The 20934-nt window shown below is 38.5% G+C and overlaps 1 protein-coding gene across 1 annotated transcript in view; it reads right to left on the bottom strand.

The window, feature by feature from the left end:
- LOC117303095 (inositol 1,4,5-trisphosphate receptor-like) overlaps positions 1–20934 on the bottom strand; it is a 112728-nt gene that overhangs the window by 20623 nt on the left and 71171 nt on the right. Inside the window, exons 37-48 of the mRNA XM_033787178.1 lie at positions 20518–20666; positions 20081–20192; positions 17891–17947; positions 13432–13596; positions 12183–12320; positions 11438–11636; positions 10425–10687; positions 3256–3456; positions 2637–2747; positions 2051–2146; positions 1376–1510; positions 274–384 (exon numbers count right to left, since the gene is read on the bottom strand). Coding sequence (XP_033643069.1) covers positions 274–384; positions 1376–1510; positions 2051–2146; positions 2637–2747; positions 3256–3456; positions 10425–10687; positions 11438–11636; positions 12183–12320; positions 13432–13596; positions 17891–17947; positions 20081–20192; positions 20518–20666 — 1737 coding nt within the window. The remainder of the gene's footprint in view (positions 1–273; positions 385–1375; positions 1511–2050; positions 2147–2636; positions 2748–3255; positions 3457–10424; positions 10688–11437; positions 11637–12182; positions 12321–13431; positions 13597–17890; positions 17948–20080; positions 20193–20517; positions 20667–20934) is intronic.

Genomic DNA, 20934 nt, shown 5'->3' with positions numbered 1-20934 from the left:
ATGGACATCTCCAACCCATTGTCTGGTGTATACCTGAGCTAGACCGCAAACACTAATCCTTCACCCCTTCGTGGCTTACTTGCAAGCTGCCTTGTCCATGTAATCTGAACAACAAAAGGCACCAACAATAGAGTTCGATAATGAGGGACCTTAAAAATCAGTGAAGCGCTTAATCAATCTTGGGACGGGCGCGTGACAATTTTGGGACGGACTCGTTCTAGAACGAGTCTGACCGCGGGCGGCCGCGTTCTTAATTTATCCATGGTCACTTACCTCTATCTGTGCAGTGTGTTTAGAGTAGTACTCTAAGGCTCTTTCAGTATACTCAGAGTTGGGTCCTGTCGGCTTCAAGAGGGATGCTAGCTCCTTGTTGTGATGGGCAAGCTAGGACAGACACCAAGACAAAAATAACGTAAGAGCAAAATCACTCTCACAATAGAATGCATGATGGGACAAGCTTAACATTATCAGAACTGTAGACAAAAAATTAAATATGTTGAATTCGACCTAAGGGAGGTGGGTGTTTGGGTATCATGCAATGTTCTCCCTTGACAGTGGTCCACTAGCCAAATGATAAGCCTTTTTGAGATATGGCAGACACAATGCTGCAACACTATAAAGGTTTGGGTAAATTTGTCTGTACACACCCAAACCAAACAGTATACTCCTATCACGTCCACCATACATGAAATCAGTCCCTTGCTAAGTGCAGCCATGAAATTTGGTCCTTGGGAAAAGTAGGCGGTTGTGTCCCGTACAAGGTCTGACCTACATGTACATGTGGTAATGGATTTAATTGGCTTTTCAGGCAATTAATTCATAGTATTTCAGATTTGTTTCAAAAGGCTAAACAAATCTGAAATCCTAAACAAAGTGGTACTTATCTGATGACCGAGGATATAGATGTTACATCCCACCTCAGGGTTGGACGGGTGGCGTAAGGGTGTGGTGGGGTTGGTTAGGGGTGTGGTGGGGGAATGAGGGTTAGGGGTTGGTACTTACCTGAGCACCGAGGATATAGATGTTATGTCCGACCTAAGGTTAATGGGGTTGGGCTAGGGGTGTGGTGGGGTTGGTTAGGGGTGTGGTGGGGGAATGAGGGTTAGGGGTTGGTACTTACCTGAGCACCGAGGATATAGATGTTATGTCCGACCTAAGGTTAATGGGGTTGGGCTAGGGGTGTGGTGGGGTTGGTTAGGGGTGTGGTGGGGGAATGAGGGTTAGGGGTTGGTACTAACCTGATGACCGAGGATATAGATGTTATGTCCGACCTAAGGTTGGAGGGGTTGGGCTAGGGGTGTGGTGGGGTTGGTTAGGGGTGGGGTTGGTTAATAGGGGTGTGGTGGGGGAATGAAGGTTAGGGATTGGTCCTTACCTGATGACCGAGGATATAGATGTTATGTCCGACCTCTCTTGGAGAGATTGCTTCATCCTCCTCATCACCAAGGAGCTCATCATCATCTTCTCGTTCTACATCCTCTTGTTGATAAGCCTGCTTGATAACATCAACCTACAGAAGACAATCATACAAGAGTTCAGAAACAACCCAGACAATGCTGGATTATGATAGGAGTTTCCTATTACAGTTGACTCTCGTTAATAGGAGCTCGACAGATTTGAGTCAACGGTTTGTACAAGGTTTTAAAACTGCTCTGCTCTCTGAGTGCATGCATGCACTTATGACGATATTTTCATTATAAGTGTACTTTGTTTAAGATGAGGGTTAAATAAGGAGGAAAACCGGCCAGTCCAGCAGACCTCGTATCAACAAGAGTTGACTGTAGTTGCTGTTAACATCTGGAATAGTCTTCCCACTGATGTCTCAGGGCAGCCTTCATAGGCTCAGTGTTCTTAGAGTCAATTTACAGGCAACCAGTTTCAGGCAATCTCCAAGAAGTGAATCCATTCACATTCCAATGTTCAGAAAATATTCTGCGACAATGCACAGATTTGCATCAAATGTTTGTACAAAATGACCGACATGAATGCTTGAGGGAGAAAAGAAGATCATTGTTTTGAGAAGAGCAAAACACGTTAAGAGTGTTCCTACCAGTTGCTTTGGGCTCATGTTGAGTAAGATTCTCTCTGCATTCTCGCTGTCATGTCTGCTCTCCATTATGGCTAGTAGTAACTTGGATGCATTGTTCTAATGAATAGCAAACAATGAAATAGCAGTGTCATTGTTGAGGTATTAGAATCAAAGGCTGTCCCCAAATTGACAGTTTTGACCAATCCCATTCTTCAACATCATTATTACTTGTTTAATAAAAACATTCAAACATCGCAGCTAAAGGCTAATTTGAATTTTAAAAACCAACAAGAGTTACATAAAAATAGATAAAAAAGAACAATGAAAAAGATATAAAAAATAACCGAGCCATTACAAGTGGGCCTGTGACTATAAAAATAAATAAAAACATTGCAAGGACCCAAGCGCAGATTTAAATAAAAAAGAGTATAAACGGGGAACAATAAGACATGCAATTAACAAATACTTTTAGACTTATAGTACAAAAGAATATAATACAAAGTTGGAAATTCAGTCACTATCAAAAAGTACAAAACAGGCTTTCTGCAAAAAAAACTTTGATCGACACCCGCCACATTGATTATTATAACTCATTTGTGACACTCACCTTGAGTTCTAGCACCAGGTCCATTCTGTTCTTACCAAGTGGATTAATGTCATTGAGTATCAATGCTGTGATGATGTCTAATCCGTTCGATTCATGGTTGGCTATAGAATTCTAGAAGAACATCAACAATAAAAATGAGTTTCAATTGATATAATAAGTACATTTCATTGATGGTTTTAGCCCACCTTACCAAGTTTTATAAAACTATAAAACAATGTTATTAGAAACAACCCTCTTCGAAGTATTATACATTAGCTTTAGAGAAGGAGGTATATTTTCACTTGACAGTTTGAATCTTAAAATCTGAAAGCAAACAATTCTATGCAAGGAGGCTGTTTTCTGTCAGGATACGTGGCCCAATTTCATAGAGCTGCTTAAGCAGAAAATAATGCTTAAAATCCCTGATTATCATTAATGTGCAGGATACCAGTCACAGATTGTACATATGACATGGTATTTTGGTTGGTAACCTTATTCTGGTAAACATAATTTTGTTTTGCTTATTAGCTTATTTTTGTGCTTACGAAGCTCTATGAAATTGGGGTCTGGTCTTTGACATTTACCCAAAGTATAACCTGCCTTTGATCAATACATAAATGACTGAATAAATGGTTCTAACCTGGTTCTCATGGCAAGGTCCCTGGCAGTATTCAGTCAAACTCTCCAGCGTCTGATTAATCAGCAGTACGTTAGTCTCATGGATGTACAAGCCAAGTAAGCCGAGCCCGCCGGTAGTGCTACCACAGATGCAGTCCAGGAACTGTAGTGTCTCACACACCAGGTTGTAGTTTGTCTTATTGTTCTGATGTCTCAGGTAGCTCTGGATGTAAAGAATGACATTGGGATAAGGTTAGAATGACGACGGATGATGTCATCGTGGTCCAGTGGTTAGACAGCATGACTTGCAACCACTGCATGACTTGCAATCACAAGGTTGTGGGTTCGTATCCTACCAAACTAACCGCTGATTTCACAATGACTAGAATAAGTATTGCTGTCTAGTTACTGAATCAGAATGTGTGCAATTCATAATCATAGACTCTACACCATTGTTTGTATGAGAGGGATTGGCCATTAGTTCCATTGACCGGAGGATCATCTAAACAACAATAAACACGATCTTCAAGATGCAGGGCTGGTTTCTATTTCACAGCTTCTTTATCAATTCTGAAGAAGAATCCTGTGACGGATGAAGCATTAACAGCCCACATTGTGTTCTTGATGCACTTCTTTATTAATTTTTGTTTAGTTCCGATACCTTTTAGTCAAGAAATCCTATTTTCCGATTATTTTAATTGACAAGAGATATTCAAAGTCAAAGATGCTAGTGTCACCAAGAATGATATATGATATTCCTTGACCTACTTGATGTCAAATATTCACTGACATTGACAAGTATATCACTGAGAAAACTGTTATGTTTAAGAGAAATCACCCACAATTAGGGTAATTTAGATGATAAATCACATATAAATAGAAATGAGTTGCAAAGGGTTAGACACACTTTAACTAGCAAAGGCTTCACAGGGTGTACAGTACATCAAAATGATCACTACTTTTGTCTGCGGTTCAAACACAGGAATAAAGGAGATACAACAATTTGGGATAGAAGCAAAGAGTAATGGAATAAAGAGTAGTGGATTAAGTCCCAAATCCTTCTTGGCCGTGTGATGGTTCCACAATAGAAAAAGATACAGTTTGAAATAACAATAATGATTGTTGAGAAAATGAGAGATAAAAATACAGAAGATATCGTTACTTGATAAAAGCAGCTCAGGGTTCGTTTTCACAAGGTTGATCTTAAGTCACAACTTTTGAATAATTGTTTTATTTCAAAATGCCACAGTAATTCCACAGTATATGGATCCATTTAAGAAGCAAAGCTTGAAGGCAATGGTTGCCCATAACATAAATTGAGAGTAAAAAAAATAATATTAATTAAACCATGGAGGTCCCTGGCCGAATCGAGCAACCATTGAACAATATATAACAATATTTCTCAATGCACTCAGGTGAACTCTGACAACTCATCATAAGATGAATCGTTTGCGGTAACACCATGTGTGTATCTACTTGCCAGGTAGAGTTTGTTCTTAGAAAACTATCTTGCTTAATTCTACTACCGCGGAGTAGATTGTTCGGGTGTTCGGGAGACTTCTCAGTTCTGAAAAGAACTGTCCTGCTTATTAACTATTACCTGGGCAGATGGTAAAGAAATAGGCTGGGACTACTACTTTAGCCTATGGGATCGTAATTAACTGGACTACCGCGGAGTCAGTTCTTGGGTTGGTCTCAACGTTTCGACGAGCTTGCTCTAGTCATCGTCAGGAGACAGAATCTGTGTGCTTTGTGAAATCAAGCCCTGATCCTAAAAATTAGTTGAAGTCAAAACAGTCTTAAATCAGTTCAGTTTATAACCCCTTTCATAGGGTACACAATCACTGAGGTCAACGTCAGAAGCATGTATCTACGTGCAGCACACAACTCTCAGCCATGGATAGGTCTTTCTTTGACCTCTGTTTGAAACTTTGGCACACTATGATAAGCTGAAAGAATTTTACTTTTCTACATGTAGGGTAGTATGGCAGAAAGACAGTGATGGCATTATAAGCACATTGGAACATGAGGTGAAAACATTTAGAATCAAAGATCACGCAAAGATCACGCTGAAATGAGAAAATTCATAATTTTATCATCAATACAGTGAGTTTACATTACAAGAACATTATTTGAAAGTATTGTTGCAACATTGAATTTACATCCCTCCTTCAACACAGCCAACAAAGTACCTACAAAAACAAAGCATTGTGGTTAATGTCAAAACATATTTTGTGGTTTTTGGACTGTTTTTGGTTGTTTATTATTTTTTTTGGGGGGGGGGTGGGGGGGGGGTCTATATGGCATAAATATTTCATGTACATGTTGTTGTGACGCTTATTTTTCAGGTGTGCCGAAGAGTGTTTTATCGGATGTTTTGTATTTTTTCATAACTCTTTCCCTTTGTATTTAATGTGTATTCTAAAACACTTGTTTTCACCATGAATGCGGTTGGGTTAAAGTGAACAAGTTATTAAAAAACTGAGTAATACGTGTAGCTCCCTTATTTAACCATACTACTGGTGTAGATGCAAAGGATGTAATTTTCACTCTCCGAACTGTCCTCACCACTCACAGGGGTGTCATTGTTTATTCATGAAAAATCCTGGAAAATGGAGAAAACCGTTTCTCTTGGTGTGGAGATAAAATGCCTGGGACAGACCAATTTCAATGAGCCATTTGAAAGAAAATGCTGCTTAGCACAAGTTTTTGCTATTAAAGCAAAAATACACCAGCGGCATCAATGTACACTTTAGCTAAGCAAGATTATTTTGTGCTAAGCAAGTTTTTGAGCTCACAGGCCAAGGTGGTAACATTTTAGAGGTTTATGTACTCTACATAATGTCATCTAGACATTTGAAGATTTTGTTTTGACATGGGCAGAGTCCTTCATCTCTGCTATTTTTCCAATTTCGTGATATAGGGAGATCAACGAAAAATCACGGAACATCCTGACAAGTACTTACTTTAAAGGGCAACTGTGTGGGAAATTATTAAAGGAACATACTCGTAGCCTGCCTACCCAAGTTGTGTTGTGCTTTCTGTGATACCGTACTTTCTGTGCTAGGTTACTAGTTAAGAAGCGTCTATCCATCCGTATAAGGTATCCATATCCGATAACCGTATCAAACTGCTATGTCAGATAACCGAGAAATACGTGCACTGTACATCAGAAACTTTGTGGTGACACCATGTAGATGGATCTCTTTTGAGTGGTGGTGGTTCTGAGAGGCAACGAGGGCTCATCGTTTTTGTAAAAATTTGTTCTGTCCTTCTTAAGGAGACAGAAATGTTGAGTTCTCCTCCATTCTTCTCAGAATCGCCAATCACTGGAAAGAGATCTATCTACATGGTGTCACCACAATTGTTCTTATGTATATTGTCTTTTCACCGTGCAAACCTTCAATTCTCATTTAACCAAGTGATTCCAACCTTGTGAGTGCGCACAGAGGGAAACTTTTTATGACTGGGTGACGAGACACCCAGAAACTAAATTGTCACAGGTTCCAAAACCCTGATTATTGGTAAAATAGTGTGAAAATGTTTTAAGTATTAACGAATCTAACTGTTACATGTAGTTACACAATAAATGTACAATAACATCCAACAAGACTGCATACAACAATTGACAACTTTTTTGGAGGTTGCACCATTGATACAAAGACACGGCCAGCTACGCACAAAGGGTGTACAATAAACAAGACACCACTACAAACTAAAAGTAAAAGAAACATTTCACCGATAGACTCCAACTGGGCATTTAACACAAGACAACACTGAAGTGGATTTTTTAATGTGTTAAGTACAATTGGATATTGAATTTGTTAGTCTAATATCAATGACGATGCCAGATATAAATAAATGGTTTAATTCTAATGACTAATTATAGTACTTGAACGATGACTTGGAAAATGTGTAGGACCTAAACTGTTGTACGTGAAAAGGTACAATGGTTTACAAATAGTAACACATAGTAATAATTCTTGAGAAACAGACCAATGTTAGGCTGAATTAGTAACTGCTTCAACAGAATCACTAAGTATCATCATGAACAAATATACTAACAGTGAGAAATTTGGAAAAGGAATGCCAATGGGATAGTTTCATAAATCATGTCAAGGTTCAACCCCTTTGAGTACTTCTGAGTTTTTATTTTTTATTTTTTGTAATGTATATTTCTCTTTATTCAACTGCATCGTTGCCAGAACTGGGCCACATTTCATAGCGCTGCTAAGCACATTAGTTTTCCTTAACATGAAATTTCATCCTTGATAAAAACAGGATTACCAAACAAACCCCATTTGTTGCAGGTTGCTTCTTACTGGTATTCAGCTGTTGTTTGCTTGTCCTGAAAATCACGTGGACATTTGGTTGGCAATTCTGTTTTTATCAAGGGAGAAATTTCATGCTAAGCAAATTTTTTTGGGTTAGCAGCGCTATGAAATTGGGCCCAGATGATTAATCAGAACTGCTGATTAATCATTATCAAATCAAAGCTTGGTTCTTAGTGGGTATGTTTTCATCATCCTATAATTCTTAGAGACATTCATGACAAGGAAGGTCAACTTATCACCACGCCTATCTTCACAAAGTGCAAATAAAACCGACATGTAAGACGGGGGAAAACATTGCAGTCCTGAATCATGTTTTAGCTAAAGTTTCTATAGTCGGTGTCATTATTCAACAGTACTTCAATAATTGTGGCCAGACCTGTCATATAACATGAATACCTTGGGGGAAAATGATTTGACCAAATCAGAAATAATCTTTCATGTAGATGTACATGTGTATATGTACAGATGCAATCTTCCATACATGTACCTGCAATTGAAATATGAGGTATCACCCGCTCCATGTCTGTGCTTTTGACACAACTGTGCTAAATGAAAGAACCTTTGAGAGATTGACATTAATAAACTACGTGCACTGATGAATGAAGGGGGTCATAGGTCGTGGGTATACATCAAAGGAGCATGGGTAAATCTAAAGCTATATATACAGAGCATGGTAAAGGAAGAAGGTGGGGGGGAATATAGAATGATAAGTTATTTAACAAACCGAACTGCCTGATGTCTTGACAACCACGTGTTGTTGCTGACGTAACCAATTCTGTAAGGGTACACAATGAGGGCAATGTGTGGGAAGGGTTATTTTACATGTACCAATGATCTGTGCACAGTAGACATTGTAACTTCACACACTCAACAGTGCATTCAGTTGCAGGTCTACACATCATCATCTCATCACACAGGAGGCTCGGGCACCCAGGTCTTAAGAATTTCCAAGTAGAATCCCCCCCCCCCCCCACCCTCGTTTTTCATTTTGTCCTTGGTCTCCGTAAGGTATCTAAAATGAGCCGAGTAGTACACATTTTCATCTTACACACCAGACTGCCAGACCCTGTCTAAAACCTAGGCTATGTCAATCTGAATAGAGGTCCATTCCTAGGTATTGTATCAATAGTTTTATCAATAACTAATGGCTACCAATCTATATCTACCATCAAGTTGTTTTTGCAGGCAGTTATAAACCATAGCACAGACGCTACATCAACTTTTTAACCTACCTTTCAAATCATTTTGGCAGTACAGCTACATGTTAGTCTAGAACAATATGTACATGTAGTACTGTATCATGTATACATGTACATGAATTACACTTCATGGCGCATTCCAGGAAATTTGAGTTTACTACTTGGTAATTCATAGCCAAATAACTTACGGGTAACATGCGGATGTAAACTGCTGGTAACAAGGCTGTTAAAGGAACACGTTGCCTTGGATCGGTCGAGTTGGTCTTTGAAAAGCGTTCTGTAACCGTTTGGTATAAAATGCATATGGGTAGAAAGATTTTGTAAAAGTAGAATACAATGATCTACACAAATATGCCTCGAAATTGCGTGGTTTTCGTTTTACCTTATCGACCAACACGGTCGGCCATTTATGGGAGTCAAATTTTTGACTCCCATAAATGGCCGACCGTGTTAGTTCGCGACGTAAAAGGAAAACCGTGCAGTTTTGAGTGATACTTGTGTGGATCATTATATTCTACTTTTAAAACATCTTTCTAACCATATGCATTTCATAACGAACGGTTTCAAACGCTTTTTATAGACCAACTCGTCCCTTCCAAGGCAACGTGTTCCTTTAATAAGAGTTGAAACAATTGATTGACTCGCGAGATGAAACATTGCTGATTCCTATTCAAGCCTAAGAGTGGCTGCTACATTCAAGCTATTAGTACCACCTTGCTGTGGGCAAAGTACGTTCATTCCTACACTTTAATTTAAAAGACTTAGCAGGGTCTCACGCATATTTTAGATATTTAGGGACCATATCGTTTGGTTTTACCCTAACACTGAGAGGTGTGTATGTACTACATCGTTCTGACCATATCGATTTCATAACAAACTGTTTCAAACACTTTTTTATAGACCAGCTCGCCCTTTAATTTTGTACTTGGTTTATAAGGGGTCTGGGTGCTTGATAACGGATGTCATTATAACTGGAAATCTGGAGCCATAAACTGACATTTGTGATAACACACTACTCACAGGAGCGGGAATTATTGGAAAGTAAACTAGACATGAAGGCAGCTAAAAAATCATCCTAACTGTCCACACCTAAACATGTCATCAAAAAGATTGTTCAACATTTAAAACACACTGGATTATCTTTGTTTGTCACGGGTACTACATGTTTACACTTCTGAGTCTTTATTTCATTGGCTGATATATATTCTAGAAAAGAATATTGGCTTCTAGAATACAAAACCACAAACGAAAACAACAACCTGTCTTAAATGGGATTCATATCATTCACAACAGTACACCTGACAGATGACGGCAGTTTCGAACAAAATGTAAACATGTGAACTTGACTTCATGCCAGGCATGTGACATGCATATGATCATATCTGAACAAGCTAGAGATGTGATGCATATGTGATCAGGGCCCAATTTCTATAAGCAAATAATCAGCGCTTACGAATCAGAGCTCTTGGGTGCTCCACAGCGCTAAGCATTCTACGCTTACTTGTACAAGACTGGCGCAGAAATTCGGCGCTTGCTGTGCAAGCGGAGAATGGTGATTGTAATCACATAATTCGGCGGGAGGCAGAGCCATGAAATTGGGCCCGCGTCTGAGCAGAGCCACAAGCTAGACATGTGATGTACATGTGACTAACACCCACCTGTAACTCTCTATTGTGATTCTCACACAGCAACTGTAAGAAGCGGAGGATAGGTTGCATGATGGCAATCTCCGGACTCATCGCTTTCTCCTCCTCTTTGGACTTCTCTCCTCCACCGAGAACATCAAACCCTGGTAGGATGGCAGATGGGTCATCATCGCGGCCTTTACGCACAGCTGCAAAGGCCTTGCTGGTGTGTAAGGCTGCATCGGCTAGTTGGTCCTTAAGATCATCACTGATGGAACCATTCGGGACTTGTCCAACTACAATAAGAAAAGCACACTTGGTGTTGACATAAGCTATAACCTTACCAGAATGTTGGTGATCTAAGATGTCAACAGTCATTGAGATAACATCCAGATTTCACAAGTAAAATCTGTTTTGAAAAGTTTACAGTCATCCTACAACTGTAAATCAAAGACATACTACTCAGCTGTGATCTGAACCCATGACTTATGCAAATCTAGAGCAGATGTCTTTTCACAGATCTCGGGAAAGTACTGAGTATACAGTGCTTACACACATTGGTGTAAGGTTAAAAACAAATAGTATTCTTTATCCCCAATGCAATTTGAAATGCCCCAGACAGTTTCGCTACTCCTATTGGTGGAAAGCGCGTCACGTGGGGGTCGCTAAACGATGATAATGACCAGCTGGAGCTGGTTATAATCGGCTGGCTTCCGCGAGTCGGGTGCGCGCGTATGCCAATATTATCACGCGGAACGCACAATTCATAGCTATCAGTAACGGCGCGTAATCTATTTCTAAGCGCGCAGGCGTAATCTATTTCTAAGCGCGCGCCCAAACACACAACCCACGCGCATCAAAAACACACTTGACAAAGTTTTTGAAAAAAATACTTCAACCTCAAATTTTCAAAAGGGCATTTATGAATAGGAATGACCCTGCTGGCTTTTAACAGACGTTTAAGAACTCGTCGCTACCCTTTAATTCCCTAATTAAAACGTAAAAAATTCATTCAGTTTCACATTTCTTATGTCTAAAAAACACACCTCTCCTTGTACGGCCGACATTGGTGATATCTTTAGCTGGTGTCACTCCTTCTTCTGCTGCTTTGTTACTCATACCTTCACCAGTATTCACAGTCACTGTAGCCTTGATCTCTGCTTGAGCTTCCCTCATCCGATCAAAGAACACCTTGAAAAATTTCTCAGAATTCTTGTCCGACATCAGACAACTGATGATTGATCTCTGAAATAGTTTGAGACATTAAGATTATCAATGAACTGCGTATCCCAAAAATGTTGTGGAAGAGGACTACATTGATCAAGTTGGTCAAGGTTGCAGATTTGAATCTCCAAAGCTAACCGATGATTTCACAATGACTAGAATAAGTATTGTCATCCAGATATTGAATAACAATTTCTTTACTTGTACATTTCATAATCATAAACGTTAAACAAATTTTTGTATGATAGAATGATAGAGATTGGCTGGTGCCAGCTTGGGTCCCCATGTGGGAGTTTGCCTTGACAGGAAGATCATCTCAACATAAAAGTAAACAAACAGACAAACAAACAAAATCATTTTTTATTGAACTTGGTAAGCCTAAAAAAATCCAGTCAGCCACTTTTCTTAATACAAATTTCAAAAAATCTCAAAAAGCTGGAAATTTTAGGTTCAAAATGCAAAAAAAGCCTGAATACTGAAAGAGTGTTTGAAGGATTGAGGCAGTTGTGTATGAAGGTCTGATGCAGCTATCCGCAATTGTCTGTCCCAACCATAAACAATACTCACTTGTATGTTAGTATTTCCTCCTTCTAGTAGAGCAATACCAAGTTCCACACTCTCCAGGAATACACGGTTACTGCTATTCTTAATGACAAGATCAATCACCAAAGAGGATGCTCCTTCCTTATCCAACTGACATTGAACCTGCGTATCAAGAGAAATAACATGCTCAATTCCATTATCATATAATTTCATTATAAGACAGTGGACACTGTTGGTAATGGTCAAAGACTAGTCTTCACAGTTAGTGTATCTCAACATATGTATAAAATAACAAACCTGTGAAAATTTGAGCTCAATCGGTCATCAAAGTTGCAAGATATTAATGAAAGAAAAAAACACCCTTGTCGCACCATGGTCACACAAAGTTGTGTGCTTTCAGATGCTTGATTTCGAGACCCCAAATTCTAAATATGAGGTCTCGAAATCAAATTCGTGGAAAATTAATTCTTTTTCGAAATACGTCACTTTAGAGGGAGCCGTTTCTCACAATGTTTTATATTATCAACCTCTCCCCATTACTGGCAATTAAGAAAGATTTTATGATAATAATTATTTTGAGTAATTACCAATAGTGTCCACTGCCTTTAAAGAGAGGGTCTTAGGGGTTGTTCAGACACATCTAAAGTCGGTTTCAAGCAGTTTGAACTATTCCTCTTGAACTTTGTATGTTCAAACGCTCTTAAAACTTGAATGAATCGAGTTGAAATATAATTAGTCAAATCGGTCGACGAGAGTGGTTTAAGACTAAGCCAATTCAGTTTTATCTTTAAGCATGCTGCGTGGACAAGATAAAAACAATGACATCCGGTTTTAAGTTCTCACAGGTGACTGCTGAACCAGGGCGTGATGCCAAACATGTCATAAAAGCTAACTAACCTCCCATAGCCTTCATTTTCCTAAGTGGAAACAAAAATGAACATGCACAATTTTTGGTCTGCGGTGACTTGTCGTGGCTACTGCAAGGCTGGTGCGTTGGTGGGCATGTGTGGGTACTTGGGTAATACTTGGGTAATACTTGGGTATGTAAGCTACAGAACAGGATTTCATCAGTCTGTTTTATTTCTGGAGAAGAGATGGCGATTCCACAAGAGCATCCTAGAGTGCATTTTCTATGTGGACCGGATGCAGGTGATAAGACACATGTAGAATTTGCCAACATAGACAAAAATGCCACATATGAAAATTATTATGTGTGCGCTACGCCTACCGGGGTCGGACGAGACCCTGGCTGAAGATAATTCAAGGATCTTACCTCTGATAGAGTCATCTCTGCTCTACTTAGCACCACTGAGCCTGGTCCAGAGATGGTCATGCTTGCTTGGTTTCTTGAGCCTTGATGAGATGTTACTTCATGCTTCAGACGAAGATAGGACTTGCCATAGTAGCGCAGCAACAACCCTTGGCGCAGCTCCTCTCCCTAACACACACACAAACAAATAAATCAGTTACTACGTAGTGTTCAAAAATCATCAGAATTCAACGAATGAACATTTATTTCTCATTGATAAAGTCTCTTCATAGTAACAATGAGCAGGTTTCTTACTCTCACACTAACACATTGACTCGTCACAAATGAGATCATTTGGCGATATATTGAAACCATTTTAACATCAAGTCTCTGAACTATGAGTAGATTGTGAAAGAATTTCAAAATCTCTTTACAATGTTGTTCAGATTCCACCAGAGTTCAACGCACATTTAGTTCTCACTGATTGAAGTGATTGGTGAATAGAAAGTCTCTTCATAGTAACAATGAGCAGGTTTCTTACTCTCACACTAACACATTAACTCGTCACAAAATGAGATCATTTGGCGATATATTGAAACCATTTTAACATCAAGTCTCTGAGCTATGAGTAGATTGTGAAAGAATTTCAAAATCTCTTTACAATGTTGTTCAGATTCCGCCAGAGTTCAACGCACATTTAGTTCTCACTGATTGAAGTGATTGGTGAATAGAAAGTCTCTTCATAGTAATAATGAGCAGGTTTCTTACTCTCACACTAACACATTACCGGTAACTCATCACAAATGAGATCATTTGGCGATATATTGAAACCATTTTAACATCAAGTCTCTGAGCTATGAGTAGATTGTGAAAGAATTTCAAAATCTCTTTACAATGTTGTTCAGATTCCACCAGAGTTCAACGCACATTTAGTTCTCACTGATTGAAGTGATTGGTGAATAGAAAGTCTCTTCATAGTAATAATGAGCAGGTTTCTTACTCTCTACAACAACACCCTCTTAAAGGGAAGGTACACGTTTGGTTATTACTCCAAACAAATATTAACTTAAAAACTGACTTGGTAACGAGCATTGGAGAGCTGTTGATAGTATTAAACATTGTGGGAAACAACTCCCTCTGAAGTAACGTAGTTTTTGAGAAAGAGGTAATTTCTCACTAAAATAATAAAAGACTTCGAGCTAGAAGTCTTTTATTCCTATCTGAAAGCACACAAATTCGTCCAACAAGGGTATTTTTTTCTTTGATCATTTGCTCGCAACTTCGATGACCAATTGAGACCAAATTTTCACAGGCTTGTAATTTTATGCTATGATGGGATACACCAAGTGAGAACACTGGTCTTTGACAATTACCAAACGTGTACAGTGCCTTTAAATGAGATCATTTGGTGATGAATGGAAACCATTTTTACAGTTCTTTTCAATTATTTTCTCCTGACTTTCCCGCAAAGCATCAGCAAATGCTAATCCTCCAGTCAATCGACTGGGTTTTTTAGAACATTTTTTTGTATTGTTCAAAGACCGACACAAATACAGCATACTCAAGCACAGTCCATCAACAACAGCCAAAATAGAGAAGAAAAATAGAGCACAAGCGAGCGATAGAAACATAGTTATTAAAACCTTTTTGGGGGGGACCTAAGCTAAAATTGTCCTTTTTGGGGGGGAGACCTAAGCTAAAATCGACTGAGACATTAACACATAATCAATGAACTTCTTTTGATGTGTGTTTTTCACTGACATGGCATACAACAGTGGAAACAAAATGACGTACAGGTGGTAAATGGAAAGAATACCTTTTACCATTATTCTAAATATTGTACAAAAACATTAAGTTAGTTTCTATTTCAATTTGAGGTCTGTTGGCCAAATTACGTAGTGTGTCACTGAGTACAACAGCTTTCCCCTGCAACCCTGATGTGCATACATATGGAGCCTATTGGTAAGTGATAAGTTATGAAGAATGCATGAGACTGATGACCAAGTAATTGAGACACCAATGGTAAATTTCAGTGTTTAAAAAAGCGCTCATACTAATCACTAATGACCACTCAAAATGCAATCACTTAACTTTTGTATGATTAAGGAGGTTACTACATGTAGTTCATTGACTACGCTATTGAATGGTGTTGGACTGAGGACTACATGTACACTAGTAAGTGACTATGCTTTACATGGGCTGATGATACATAAATGCAACACCAAAATCAGAGTTTAAAGGCAGTGGACACTATTGGTAATTGTCAAAGACTAGCCTTCACAGTTGGTGTATCTCATTATATGCATAAAATAACAAACCTGTGAAAATTTGAGCTCAATCGGTCATCGAACTTGCGCGATAATAATGAAAGAAAAAAACACCCTTGTCGCACCATGGTCACACGAAGTTGTGTGCGTTTAGATGGTTGATTTCGAGACCTCAAGTTCTAAATCTGAGGTCTCGAAATCAAATTTGTGGAAAAATACTTCTTTCTCGAAAACTATGGCACTTCAGAGGGAGCCGTTTCTCACAATGTTTTATACAATCATCCTCTCCCCATTACTCATCACAAAGAAAGGTTTTATGCTAAAAATAATTTTGAGTAATTACCAATAGTGTCCACTGCCTTTAACAGTTTGGGTGTTGAGTTACTGAATGGTGTTGGACTGAAGACTATTCCGTTTGAACCTTGTAGTCAATGAGTTATGAAGGTTCAACAATAAACTTGTGTCATGCCACATCACTGGACACCAAATTAACAAAATACTCTTAAAGTCAATCATACAATTCCATGTGTTTAAAACAGGTGTGCATAAACAGGTGCATGTTTACATAAGTACTTCACATACTCAGTAAATAACCAAACCATTAACAATCACAATTCACATCGAAAAACCTGGATTGGGTTACTTAAAAGACAATCTATCAGCCCTCTTCCCAAATGCTGCACTTTTATACCAGTAACCTCTGCAATGTGGAAGTTGGCAATCAATTTTACATTAAGGGATGCACAGTAATTCAAATTATACCAACTATAAAAAAACTAATAATACTACCCGTCTTGTTAATTACTATGTATACACACAATAACAAGAATTGAGCTTTCAGCTAAAAAAAACACCACTAATAATACAAAATTGCCTTTTACATGTAGGTACTTTGTCTTTGACAGCAAAGAATAGTGAAAAGAAACAGAACAAGCAAATCTGTACACATACCTGCCTCACAAAATGAAAAAAACAACACAAAAAAAACAAATAAATGTATATATGTATTCCATGAAAAGCACAGACAGAACATCAGCAAAATATGCCAAAAGGACAAAAAACAAAAACATACTGACACATCAATTGACATGGATTTAGCAACTATCCTTGGTCAATTTAATAACTTTTGCACTTGATTGTAGCCTCCAGACGATCACAAAAACCACTTCTCCAATTTTAATTACTCCTCCCTCCCCAGCCATTGTTCCAGTTATTTAACGAGTATATGAAACAACCCTCCGTATTTGCACAAAGAAAGCAAAGTCCTGCTTTATGATTTATCCCTTAGAACGTAATCAAAATGCTGCACATGTTTACAGCGCTTCTTACCAAGTATGTATTTTCAGTCATAAGATTTTTTTAAACAATTATCAAAGGTATAGCCTCCCTTTAAGATTTCTTATTCAAAAGCAGAGTTGTTCCTTTCTTAAAAAGATGAAATGATCATAATTAATGGGCTTTGACAATTGTTGTAGCGCATGCACTTTCGCCACAGTTTCTGCTCCATCGTATGTAAGTTAGTGATAATGTTCAGCAAGTTAGCAAGCCGCTTTCAGTGCTCATTAATTCACATCAAAGTAATGTTTACTAATTTTCAAAGATCGCAACCCCACCCCTTTTCAAAACAGTTTCTTTATACAAATCTTGATGAAAAACAGTTCAACTCAATGAGATAGTATTAAGGGAAAGCAAAACTTGACAAAGCGGTTAGCCACAGAGGATTAAAAGACGTAGTGGGTATGATACAGCATTGGTAATCAAATTAGTTTCCATCTGCCAACAAATACATCAGCCTAGAAGGCAGAAGTTGTCTTCAGAGTTCAAGACCACACACATCCATGTACCATCAACTGGTCAACAACACGACATTTGATTCTTCACTGTTTCCAGTGAGGTTGAAATAGCTTTGTGCACTACTTATTTGGCAGCACCGGCTGCATATTCCCCAGGGAGGGAAGGTGGTTTGAGGAATGAATAAAATGGCCCGGCGCCACTGAGTGACAAATTTAAGCGCTATAAAAGAAACCACCAATATTATTACTACAATTTTACAAATGCTTCATACCATACCGTACAACTTGCCATAAAAATACTTCAACCACACAGTGCAATAAACTAGAGAAGCGAGAGATAGTGCTTGGTAGTAGTTGCATGAAAACTGTTCCCTTAGCATGCTGGGAACCACCAACTGCATGCTTGGGGACGGCTAATCTTACCCTATTAGAATCCTCCATTTGTTTCTTTGTCATGTTCTGCAGGTTGATCTCCTTGGCCTGATGAAGATGGTGATGAGCAGGCAAGATTGATGTAAGGAGGAAGGGGGGGAGGGGGAGGGAGGTGGGCGGATGAATTAATGAATGAATCAATGGTAGGGGGTAGATGGAGAAGCAAGTAGGCATGCAGTGTTGTTAAAGAGTAGAAGGAAATGGTAATAACAAGGATACCTATAAGCACCGATAAACTCAACTCTATTATATAATACTGACTGGATAGAGAGCTCAGTAAATTAGCTTTGACATTCTGATCGGCTGAACAGTTAAACCACTGGTGATAATAATAACAAAACGTCATTCTTTTTGCTTGTTAGATATCAAGTGGTTTGAATGCCATAGACCCCTTGACCAAATCATTAACTGATATCTCATTGACGGAATCACATATTGCACCTGACGTCATCATCATAATAATCTTGGATGCGCCATTTGATGGGCAATGTCACTGTGAGTGCGTAATAAAGTAAAGTGGGCATTTTAGGTGGCGCAGCGTTTACACGTAAACCTGTTGCCCACCAAAATGGTGAACGTGGCACAGTCGTCGTGTGTGCGTGCCAAGCCAAGGTTGGAGTTCAGAGTAAACAGTGTTTTTACACACTAGATCATTGCTTTCCAAAGCTTCACTTGCAACTTGCTCTTCCATTGAGCCCAACTATCCAGCCATGATTATAAAGAATTTAAACCCCCCTCATCCAAAGGGTAAATGGGATTAATATGATAGCAAGCATGAAGTTCATTACATTGAAGGTTGAGTACAATAGTAGTTTTCATCTCTAATACTTAATACGTGTATTTGACCACCTTGGCAAAAACTACTTTTTTTTATGAATGGTTTGAAAATCAAACAGCCAGCCAGCATGTTCTTATAAAATGTGAATTGACCCTTTGCAGGATGGGCAGCGCACTAACACCACGCCTATATTGCCCACGATTTTATGAATCAAAATGTATAGAGGAATAGAGTCCCAAAATGGTGGAAATTGTGCGCATTCTGTAGGTGCGTTCCACGTCTGCAATGAGGTCAATGCATGTTTTGGTTGGAATGATTGGCGCATATAATAACTCTATCACTAAGAAAGCTTTTATAATGATACTCCAATAATTCTGAACTCATATCACAACCAATATTGTACAGAACCTTGCAGGGATTCAACTGGGTATTAAAGGAAATTAACTGGGCCTAGGTTTAGTGTGGAAAGTGTCACGTGAAGAAGTTAGTATCCCTTATTGACCCAGTACACCCGACATCACCATCCAATATTGGTTCGCCTTCTTGAGATTGAAATTGCCTGCGTTACTCTGCAGTGAGCATAACAGGCAACTTGAGTATGGTTGTCGGACCATATCTTTACATGCAATAGATGTCCCGAAATGGCTGACAATAGAAATGTGTGTGATGTCGATGCAAGAGATCAAGGTTAAAATAATAATAACCCAAAACCAACAATAAGCTTTAGATAGAAGGCAATTAAACCTTTTTGAACTGTTTGTCAACAACAAAATAGACAAATAAATAAAAAATACCCCAAAACATTATACAAAGAAGTGAACTTTGGTTGTTTCTTTTTCTTCAGTTTTTATATGCAGGTGAATCTAAAGAGAGATTTTTGCAAAATTAGAAAAATTGCCGTCACAAGAATAAGTTTTTGAATTCTTCAAGATGATGTATAAATGGTCTTACGATTGTAGTTATCTTTGAAATTTGAACCGTTGAACGAAGTGCGAATATGGGTTTGTGTTGTACATGAACTGTTTTCTGCCAGCATTTGCCGATATAAACATCAAAATGTTGCATTTGATGTTTTGTTACATATTGGCAATTTTTTTGTTCACTCTCTTTCTTCAGGTAATTTTTGTTTTGAGCAAAAAATTGAGTAGAATCCAACTTAATTTAATAAAAATGATATTTGCATTGTTTTTTAATAGAAAATGAAAAAGAAATAACTGACTGTGGAGTTAGTGTTATTTAGTTCATCAGTTTAATTCTTTTCCCTAGTTATTTGGTCTCTCTTAGTTAACCCTCCCTCTTCTCATCAACTCTAGATAGATGTTATTAATGGGTTGAGAGCTAAGGGACAGTCATCTAGACTCATGCTACGGAGGACACAGCAGTTTACACTGGTTTATTATTACCTTCTCAGAGTAGTCTATATCCACTGTCATCATCTCCTTCAGAGTCTGCAACACTTTAATGCAAAGCTTCTCCTCTTTCTCCTCAAGAAGCTTCTCTGTGTGCTTGATCAACCTGGCGAGTTTAAGAGATGTTAAATTTGAATCAGGGATAAAGAGTATTAATTTTGGTTTGTACCCATACACCGATGTGTGTTAGCACTGTATACTCAGTACTTTCCCGAGACCTGTGAAAAAATATCACAGGCATGTAACTCGGGTGGGATTTAAACCCACGACCCTTACAATTCTAGAGCAGTGTCTTACCAACTATAGACTACCGAGGTTGTGGCTGTTGACGTGCAGTCCCACATGCATCTCTAAATTTTTAACTTTTCTAGCAGGATATTAAACGCTGCGACAGCAAATCCTATATTACAATTATTGAATAAAAATCTTACTTGCTGATGAAGCCACCACTCTCACATTTCTGTCTTGCCTCAGTGCCTGGAGGGAAAAGAAGCTCTGGTCTGTGGAGTACATCGACTAGGACAGACAGTTCAGCTTGTACTAATGGCCTCAGTTGGTCCTCCAATAACGACACTATGTCCTTAAATAATCAAAAAATTTCAAAAGAAAAAGTTTATCTTTCAACGCCCATTCATCTTTATAATAACAACACCAAATATTTGTTAGTGACTGAATATTGAGCAGTACAGACCGGCTCTTCTACTCACAATGAGATTGTACACGGTGTCACTGCAAACCTTACTTTATTACCAAATGTTTTGTTGGCAATGGATGGCTTTACCCTTTATTTGGTGTGCCAAAAGAACCAAGTTTAAAGACAAGTAAATTAATACTTCAATCTGGAATAT

The sequence above is a fragment of the Asterias rubens genome, chromosome 2 (genome assembly GCF_902459465.1).
Source record: "Asterias rubens chromosome 2, eAstRub1.3, whole genome shotgun sequence".
In the NCBI taxonomy this organism is placed as follows: Eukaryota; Metazoa; Echinodermata; class Asteroidea; order Forcipulatida; family Asteriidae; genus Asterias; species Asterias rubens.
This window is presented reverse-complemented; position numbering and strand designations above follow the sequence as displayed.